The sequence below is a fragment of the Etheostoma spectabile genome, chromosome 13 (genome assembly GCF_008692095.1).
Source record: "Etheostoma spectabile isolate EspeVRDwgs_2016 chromosome 13, UIUC_Espe_1.0, whole genome shotgun sequence".
NCBI classification, from domain to species: Eukaryota; Metazoa; Chordata; class Actinopteri; order Perciformes; family Percidae; genus Etheostoma; species Etheostoma spectabile.
The window spans coordinates 15,791,997-15,802,611 of record NC_045745.1 but is presented as its reverse complement, the minus strand read 5'-3'; the positions used below and the strand labels follow the sequence as shown (position 1 = coordinate 15,802,611).

The 10,615-nt window shown below is 38.4% G+C and overlaps 1 protein-coding gene across 2 annotated transcripts in view; it reads right to left on the bottom strand.

Annotated features, from left to right (window-relative positions):
* Positions 1–1,420: 1,420 nt before the first annotated feature.
* fstl4 (follistatin-like 4) overlaps positions 1,421–10,615 on the bottom strand; it is a 209,683-nt gene continuing 200,488 nt past the window's right edge. For both annotated transcript variants that reach the window (XM_032533495.1, XM_032533496.1), the window contains exons 15-16: positions 4,603–4,712; positions 1,421–4,427 (exon numbers count right to left, since the gene is read on the bottom strand). In XM_032533495.1, the coding sequence (XP_032389386.1) occupies positions 3,725–4,427; positions 4,603–4,712 (813 nt within the window). In that variant the 3' untranslated portion in view covers positions 1,421–3,724. The remainder of the gene's footprint in view (positions 4,428–4,602; positions 4,713–10,615) is intronic.

Genomic DNA, 10,615 nt, shown 5'->3' with positions numbered 1-10,615 from the left:
ATGTTGAGCATGAAAGACAATAGATTACATTAACTTATACAGGAGTGAAGGCCAGCTCATCAGTGGACTAAGACCATAGATGACAATGTCTGCCAGGTGGGCAGGGACGGGGGATGGATGTCACATCGCAGACTTGTTGCAAATGTCCAGCAATCTTCCAGATGTTGAAACTGAAATTACTGCTTGTCCTTGTCAGCTATAACACTTTCAAGGTAAATTGCCAAGTGGTAGGTGTGTGTGGTTTTGGAGGTCTTATTGGAAAAATGTTATTAAATACCATGAACTGTAGTTGTCTGCAAGGTGGGCAGAGACAGGGACTTATCAGATTTTGTTTATTTCTTTTCAGTAATGTCTTGGAGACTAGCTTTCTTAGCACAGTAGCATAGCTACTGTTTTTTAAACGTTTGATACCAGTATGAATGGTAGGTCTATTTGTGATATTTTTGATGTTTAAGTTATCAAATAACCTGCCAATTATTTTTTTAATTGGTCTTATATAATGTCAGAAAAGTCAACATTTTTTAAAGCTCAAGTTGACGTCTTGTTTTGTCCAACCAGCAGTCGAAAGCCCAAAGATATTCAGCTTATCATGTAAGAAATTTAAAAAAACAAAGATACTCAACTATCAAAATTGTTGATAATTATTTTTCTGTCAACTTGTTTCAGTACTTTTCAGTTAAGTGAATTAATTATTTCAGTTTTCAAGCAAAATTGCCAAATATTCTCTGTTTCTACCTTCTCAAATGTGAGGATTTGTTGTATTGCTTTGTCTGATTTTACAGTTGAACTGAATATTTTTGAGTTTTGGACTGGGAAATTGTTTAAAAGCATTTAATTTTTAGACCTTTTTTGTGACATTTAAATACAAAACTATAATTCAAGAAGGTAATTCATAAGACTAATCGATATTGAAAACAATCTTTAGTTGCAATCAATACATTTTAAAGACACAGGAAATGACTGATTTTACAATATATTTAATTCAATTTTTTCTTACAAAACAATTCCCTCATAAACCAGAACACACAAAATGCATAAAGAAAACTGTACAGTCAGTTTTGTCATGTCAGAACGTGTTCTAAACATGAACAATGTTATCTACAACAGTGTTTCCTATCAATGTCTATCACACCAAGCAGTTCAGCTCTGCAGCCCCTTTACTTGAGGAGAGGTACGGATGTGACACTGACAGTAGATCCAAACAAACATGAGCTAGCCAATAACGTAGTTCTATCAGCAAGCGCAGGTGCAGTCTCTTTATTCGTGCTCTCCTTGGCTCTAGTACTGCTGAATCAACCTTAAGAGATAAGCTGACGGACGTGACGATGAGAGGGCGGAAAAGTGACTTTTTTTCACAAGCAACTGTAAACTGTGTGTGACTGTGAGAGCTCAATGATGATCTGGTCAAAGGTTTATTTTAATTACATGCATGTCTCAGAGCTGTCCAACACTGTAGATGACTCAGTTTGAGCCACTAGGGAGTGACTTTGGATTGGATAGTGACTTTAGGAAGAATCAGAGCCTATTTAAGATTAGCTTTTTCGATTGATAAAGTGAGAAAAGTGGGCTACCAATTTGACAAATTTCCTGATAGTACATTTCTCTCCTCAGTGCAACAGTGGTCTATCATTAAGCCGGCATTTTATTCTAACAGGCTTTCTTGCCAGAACATATTTTCATGGCAGATTAGCAGCAAATACCTAAATCACAAACAAGAACAACACATTTGCTTCACTCCTGTGTTTACTTTCTCTTCTCACACAGCTTGATTTCTACCCTACACATTGTATTGAGGGAGTTACAGGCACAACTACGTATTAGGAGATGATGATTAATATTTATTTAGGGCTGCTGTTTGTTTCTGGGAAACAGAATATACTTCATTCACAAGACTCCAGCTGGAACTACAGTTATTTCTGAGCGGTAGATGGCCTTCAGATATAAGTATGAGTATAATCTCACATCTTTGAAACATGTTTGACGCAGCAAAAAAGGTCAACAACTGCCAAATCCTAAAGGCTGTGAGTATTTGTACAAGAGAGCTTCCCAAGATCCTTCTCATTCCATGAAGGGATTGAGCATTAGTGCTAATGTTTCTGTAGTCCACTGTTTCAGATGATTTAATTTAACAGTAAATTGACATTGTTTTTGTTTTGGTATACTTCGTTGCTTCTAGCTAATTTGTGCTGATTACAAAATCCCATTTTAGCCCAAGATCTACGAACCATCAAGTGTGACGTCCGAGCTAAGTATTCACTACTGTCAAGAAGCAGAGATGTTAAAAAGACTTTGATTCCCGCAATTTCCGGCTTGCTGGTAATGGATCATCATTATGATGATTTGTGTAAATGGAAAAAGCAAATTAAACAGTCAGCGATATCTGTTAAATTGAAAGACAAAGAGTTTCCTTAAGACTAGACTATACTACTGGGCTTTTCAAAGGTAGGTATACAATTTAGAATAATGAGAAAGAAACCTATTTTTAGTAATGTATCAATCAATATGTATTCCTGAAAAAAGGAATAATGTTTAAAAGAGCACCTATTGCTTAATATCTGTATAAAGTATCCCTATTTTAACAGGCTGCTAGCTTTATAGATAGAGCATATTAGTTTCCTGTGCATATGTGGCTAATATGCAGATACAAAGGACAAATCCAGAAAAAAAGAGTTCTGTTGCTGACTAGACATAAACCAATACAAATATATTGTGTTACAGTCCTTTAAGTGAAGCTGAATAACTACCACATGGTAAGTATAGTCTACCTGCCTTGGCGTTTGATCTTGATGTACGGCTCTCTGGGAGGAAGTATAAATGCTCACAGCCAGTCAGATAGAGGAGTTGATGACACTTTAGCACGGCCTCAGCATATGGGGTCAGCATCAACCAGAGTTACTGTCCTGAGGGAATCTACTAACTGGCATTTTCGGGCTCTGCAGCACAGATGTGTGCTGCAGGTACAGCGGGGGACAGATTATACCATTGCAAGAGACCACAAGTACTGTTCATTTCTGTTTAGGCTTCCTCTGTGAGCGATACATCCATTGACGACTAATGGACCAATCAGGCTCTTTGGATAGGCAATGTAAAATAGAGGGTATTACACATATACATAAAGCCAACCTCTGACGGCATGAGGAGAATAAAAGCTTTCAGAGGGAGGATACAGTACAATACCATCACAAAGGCGAATAAACGGATGGGTTGGTTGGTAGCTTTTAAAAGGACTCAGATCACACAACACTAAGGACAGACGGACAGTTTGTGGTGATTATATGCAGCACTGGTGAAAACGACAAACATTGTTGAGATCAACACAATCGGAAAGCTTTTTACTCTAAAAAAAGTGAGCATTGTGCATAGTTCGTTAATAACCCCTCTTCAGGTACCTATTTGCTGTGATAACATGGAAGGAAGTGCAATAATGTACAAATCTGTATAGTTAAGTGCACATAGATCACTGTTGCACTGAACGGCATTGCCACTTTCTCCCAACAGAAATATCACAACAGGGTTTATTTATGTTTTCTCAATTACTCTATTTTTAAGTGTACTTTTGTTACAATAAACCCAGGCATGTATCCCTCTTGCTCAGTCCCAGGGTTGAGTCCACAACTTATTTTCACATAAATCTTTATATTAGGTAATTTAGCCTGATCTTTCCTTTTTTCATTTCTATCTGGCCCTAATCCTACGTCTCCGGCTTTCCTGTTTTTGTTTTTACTCATACCTCGCCGACCCAGACAACTGTGTTGCCTCTCTTGATGTCTGACACCTCGCAGTGCGGCGTTCTCTGTTTGCCGTTCAGGACAAAGAGGGACTCGGCTGACGGTGTCACCAGGTACTGTCCAAACAAACCGCTGGAGACCACTACTCTATTGGGGCCTCCCCAGGGCCAGGCTTGGGGGTCCAGGGGCTCCTTGAGGCTCCGGAGAACCTCAGTGCCACCCGAGGACAGATCGGCAAATAGTAGGTCCGTGCCTGAGCCTGAGGTGGCAACTACCACATGCTGGTTGGACTCCGTAAAGGAAGGCTGGAAAGCCAGATCAGAGACAGCTACAGGCTTGTCCAGTTCCTGGTTCAGACCAAGCTCTCCCTGGAATGACACTGTCTGTACTATCAGCTTTGAGCTCTGCTGGTCAGGCGTCACAATGTAGCGGCCGTCTGGCGACACAAACGGCTGCCCTGTGATGTTTAGATTTGGACCAATCACTGCATCCGTCACGCTGTCGATGAGGAGCTGGGGCGGGGCCTCCAGGCGACTCTTGCTCTTGCACTGAACAAAGTAGAAGCCGCTTAGATGTGTGTAGGCCATGCTGACCGGTATGCAGCTGTAGTTCTTCAGGCTGATGGTCTTGACGCGCTGGAAGGTCTCCAGGTCTATCTTGTGTACCGCAGGTTCATTTTTGAGGAAGACAAAGGCAAACCTAAATTGACAAAGTTCAAAGGAAAGGTTAATAGCCTTTCTAGTTTTTTGGGGGGGCAGTGATTAACACACATCGAGATTCTCATTAGGGATTCTCATTTGCTCTTTACTTTTCACTTCAGAAGGTTTTAAGGTCGAAGGTGGCTGAATGTGTGGAGGTGTGTGTGCTCTTTTACCTGACGTGGGTGATGATGAGGTTGGTTGGAGGAATGAAGAAATCGTTGACCCTCTGGAAAGTTGTGCGGATGGCATGATGTACTTCTCCCACACTGGCTTGAGGAATTACCTGGTAACAATGCATAGACACAGAATGAAAAAGATTATAACCATGATACAGACAGCTATGTTTCCATTTTACAGTCTGTTTGCAGCAGAGACCATCAAAACAATACACTATATAGAGGGAACATTTCTACCAAATCATTTTTGGCTCCGTTGACCACTTTTTAGAAAATAATTGCAGATTATTACAAAAAGAGTTACTACAATTTGGCCATTTCTTAATATATGCAGCACTGAACTATAAATCTTATAGTTCTTAAAGTTAAAATTTTAGTTAAATTTGTGCTGCCACAATAATACTGTAATATTGCCTGAGATCCCTTGCCTGCATAGAGAAAAAAAGCAATTCTACCACCACAATACTAAAGCTAGACTGATACTGTATTTTTGAGTCAAAACATCAAAACATGTTATAGAAATGTGACCAAGATATATACAGATTTTACAGTTGAAAAATGAACTCAGTACTTCCCGCTATGTAACAGTAACATTGTTTCTGAATAACCTCATACAAGTCTTTGGCATCTAGTAACTTATAAGCTAATTTAACCACACATTTGTTGTCAATAGGAAACTACAGATGGAAAATCTTCACTTTAGCTGCCCTGAATACAGTGCCTCTTATTAATAGGACTAATATAATAGATTGAATGAATTCTAAGGAGTTCAATTATGAAGATACAGTCTTTGTTATAACAGTAAGTTTGGACACAAGATAGTTATTATCCAAACGCTGCACAATCCTTTCAATATTCTAATTTCCCTTTGGTGATCACCAAATACCATCAAAACAATAAAAGAGACATACTTTTGGTACATTGTGAGAACCACTGTTAGATAAGGATTAACGTTTAGAGAAGAGCTAGACTGATCAGTCGGCCATGTTGACATTTAGCATTTATATTAAAAGGAATTTACTGGTGAATATGCCAATTGTAAGAAAGAATTTGCAGTGCACAAATGTCAAAGAAATGTTATTAAATGTTAAATTAAAAAAAAAAATATCTCAACTATATAGTTCATCACAGAGTACAGACAAATTGATGTTTCAGCTGTTACAAATAATTATAGGGACTCTTACTTTTTAAATACTCAACTATCTATATCCGGTATCAGCGTCAAAACTCCAATATTGGTTGGGCTAAAGTTAAGTGTCCTCAAAGAAAAATCTGACTGTTGTGTTAAACCTGTGACCTTTTAGCTTCATCTGAATAAAAGCTCACATCTCAGGTCTTAACAGCCAGAGCTTGTGCAAGTGACATGCCCATATATCCTGGAACAGATAAACATCTACAGTATATGACTTAAGCTGATTAAATGTGGCCGCCTCAGTTCTCTGATAAAGCATCTTATTCAAAGATGGTTGTCTTAGAAGCACACAGCACAATAAAAGCCCCATCTCTCATGTCATACACCTGGAACTGAATCAGCATGTTTTTAAAGTGCATGGGGGGAGTGCATTCACTTTTGATGGACTCCCAAAGCACCGCCTCGTCCATGACACATGCTTCATCATGGATGCCTGCATGATAAGGTCACAGTCAAGGACAAGTGGTGGTGTTTATGGGACCGACACATGTGAGGGAAGCATTTATTAAAAGCAACCAGTCAACTTCTGCTCCGGCTTCCAGAGTAAAACAAGCGCTTTTCCTTCTGATTTGACTTACTTTATACTCTCAGAGAAACTTGGCTGATTGAAGCAGCTCTAGGTTTAGACACCTAGGCAAATGTTGCTGGAGAGCATATAGAATATTATTTTAAAAAGGAAAGAACTAAGCATAAAATCTATTTTGATGTCTACGCCTACACTACTAAATCTGAACCTCTACCTGATGCCCAGTGGGGGGGCCAGACTCCACACTCCATCCTCAGAACTATCAAATGCAAGGAAACAAAAATAGCAGTTTAAGTTGCAGAGTTTTTACACTGCTACACCACTGCAAAAATCCCCCTCTTTCTCCATTTTCCTGGCTATCTCAACCCTTTTTAACAAAATAGATCTGCCAGGTTTTCACTGCTCGTCAGACATGAAAAGAATCCCCATTAAAAAACAAGTCATTACAACAGTTGCAGAATACAATGACGGCAGTAAATGAGGTTCAAGGTAGTATCACTCATGTATTATTAGGCAGCGGCTGTGGTCTCCAGAGCTGCAGGTGCACTCAACTTAATGCCACTGGCTTCTCTTTGTCATCGCTCATGCTTGGATTTCATATCCACACACTCAGCAATGAGGCCCAATTGAGTTTTCCTCTGCCCCTGCCTCGCTGGCTGCCCTAATACCTGAGGGGGATTTGGTTCTGACCAAGTAGCTTTTGCTTTTTAACAACATTCACTCTACAGAAGCCTTGAGTAGCTTTTTCTTACATTCCCATCTAACTACAGAGCACCCATATAAAATGAGACTCACAAATGCTCCAGTGTATTTTGTGTAATTTAGGAAATTCAATAAATATTACAAGGCACTTAACTATTATTATTTAGCTTGTACACTGTCAGAATTACTCATCTTCTTGCTCCTGGGGTGGCAATAAAGCACATTATGGATTCCCTGGAAGACTCAAAGGCTTGTTGATCAATGCAGAATTTAAAAACTTAAACTTAATACTTTGTGTTTTACTTCCCCAGGTTTATGTCACAAGATTAATAACTGCATGAATAAGAAATACAGGAGACAGATGTTTGCTTGACATGCAGATCAGATATTCATGTATTATACTCTAACATTAAATACTTTTTTATTAGTTGCCATCCAATGTTTTTATATTTTTGTTTATTGGACAGCTTATAGTACAAATGCAACAAAGGACCAGGGAGATTGCAGTTATATGGTGTGTGTCTTACCAGATGCCCCTGATTTATATAAAACATTTGCTATTATTAGACAGTTTATTAAGGTAGAGTTATAGCAGAAAAAAAAAATCATTGGAGTTCATTTGTCTTAAGTTTTTGTAAAGTAAAAAACTGTTTTGTATCAGTGCCGACATTCAGGTACTGCATCGCCACTCACTTCAACTTAGAACTATTGTATGAAATAATGTGTAAATAATATGGCATTTTACAAAACAAAGTAACTATGTCTTTCACACAAAAGAAAGATAAGAGTGACAAGTGATGGGTCAATAAAATGAAAAAATAACAAAAAAAAACATGATGAAACGAGGACAAACCAAATTAAAAAAAACTGTTGTAACTGTGAAAGAAGATGATTTGCCAGACTGAATTTGACAACATAAATGTATAATTATAATCAGCCTTAAACACATTTGGCAAACCTAATAGAGAAATACATGGGGAGAAAACAGATGGGAAATACTGTGTCCTTGTGTGCAGAGAGAAAAACAAAGTGCCTGTGAGTTAAATGTCTTCTTGGCACATAGATGCCAACTGGACTGACAGTCTGAGAGGCCATGTTTCTCTTTGCCCGGCAGAGATTCCTCCATTTGTCTTCTCTAATGAATTGACAATCACACTCCCACTGATGTTTACACAAAGATATTGAGCCATTCTAAAACTTAGCTGCTTAAAAATACCACACACAGCAAGCTGATCACACACACGCACGAACATCGTGAGTACACAAATTGAAACGTGGAAAAACCAACACACACACTCATACACACGCAATCTGCTGAAGAGAAGCTGTGCCTCTGGTAGTGACAGGCTGCTGCTGAACAGGTCAATTACTTTCAGTCCAAATGATAATGACATGATCAGACCATTTATTTGTGGTGTGATCCACATGGCCTCCAATCCATTATGCAGTTTCCCTGCAATTGCATTTTTGAGCGATTCATCCCCTGCTCACTAATTATTCATTACTCCTGAAGAACTGCAGGACGTGGGGAAATGAATAAAATGAAAAAACACAAAAATGTGTTTTCTGAAGTTCAGGCAGCAGCTACAAAATAGAGAAATGTTATGCAAAGCTCCTCTCTGCTACTCTGTTTCAAATTATATGAGGAGTAAATTGTTTTGCTTGTGATGAAAAACATTTTTTTATGGAATTTTCTGCTTCATTTAAGAAAATAACCGCTTTTAAGAGAAGTTTAAAAAACAACTCCAACATCTGACAGCTACACAGCAAGAAATCTCCAGCCAGTACATTTACACTCCATAAACAAAAGGAGCAAAACAAAATGCACACACACATGCGGTCTATTTGGCAATGCAGATTGTAAATCTATAAAAAACTGTAAAAACCCACACACAGGTGGTTATCTTTTCACTACTTTTTGTTCCCACGCCATAGTGGCACCTTGAGATCCAAAACAATCTATCATTAGTCTTTTTTAAAAACTCTGGAAATAATAGTACAAACTTAAAGCTATAGTGCATAGTTTCTGTTGCCCCCATAAGGAATTCTAAGTAATGACAACACAACTGTTGGCGCCTCCACATGATACAAGCCTTTTGCATCTGGGCTTTGTAGCAACTCATTTGGCAATGGATTAAATGTAATGGACATTTATTATATTTATTATATATAAAAAATGTACACACTTAAGCTTCAAGAGTTACATAGGACAATTTGACAAACAACTACAGTACCATACGCAACCAAAGATTAACTATCAAAAATTCACATGAAACCACTAGTGTTCAAAATCAACAATGCAAACAACACCAGAAAAATAATCATTTATGCATACAAGTAATATAAAATGAGTCATTTCCCTCCAAAGATCCTGTGAATAATCATACATTTGAGAGTGTTTCATCCCTCTGCAATCCCCATAATGAATAGAAACATCACATCCCCAAACAGTAAAGACTGAACACAACACCTCACATGATTATACGGGGATTCGTCGCTCCAATGGGACAAAGCAGAACAATAAACATGTTTGTGTCTATTACAGAGATTACAATGTGATCCCCTGGTGGCTTTACTCATGGCACTTTCCTCCACATGTACACACACTCTACAAAAACAGCATCATACTCTGCCCTCGGGCACCAGCTCTGTTCCCTTTCCCCTCCCCTCCCTTCCCCTTCTCGACCCTCTCTGTATCCTCCTCTCTCTTCCCTCGCTTCACCCAATCCCCTGAGGTGGATTAAATACAACTACACCTGTGATCATTTCTCATTTGTGAAGCCTCCAACACCAGTGGACCAAAGGGACACCAGGTACAAGCCGACAGTATCGCAGCTGTGGATTGCTGTTTTGCTGGCTTGGAAAATGCTCTAAAACATACATAGATTAGCTGTTGTCACGCAAATACTTATCACATAAACAGGGAACACTGGTACATAACGGAGCTCAATTAATTATGAGGCTCTGTTTTCCTCACTTGGTGAACTTTCGACAGTTTGTATAGATTATAATCTTCCAGGAATATAATCGCTCATCAGAGTTCACAAATACACACAGCAAAAGTAGGTGTGAGGTGATGTACTGCAGTAATAAAACCTTAATAAATAACAGCTTTTTTAGACTTTAAAAGCTGCACTTGGCTGGATTCTATGTAAATAATCACAAGCCTGATTTTAAATTGAGTCTGCATTAGCGATTAACTTCCTGTATTTTAACAAACTGTGTCATAATAGTTCACGATTTCAAATATTTTGTGTACGGGAGCATATCCTAAACATTAGGGGTGGGGGGGAAAAAATTGATACAGCATAGTCTCGCTATGTTTTCCGTGGCAATACTGTATCGATAAACAGATGCCAAGTATCAATCTTTTATTATACACGTGTTGGTCAGTTTGTCTGCTTAAAAATCCTATTTTGCAGCAATAAAATTGAAGTGAGATGAACAAACAGCAAAATATATCTTTTTAGATAAAACAGATGTTGACAAAGTTTACTTTTGGGGACATAATCTGAAACTATGGAAATTTGAAGTTGGAAAAAAAGGTAATAAATAAACATATTGCTAGTATGGCTATCACCAGACCAAGC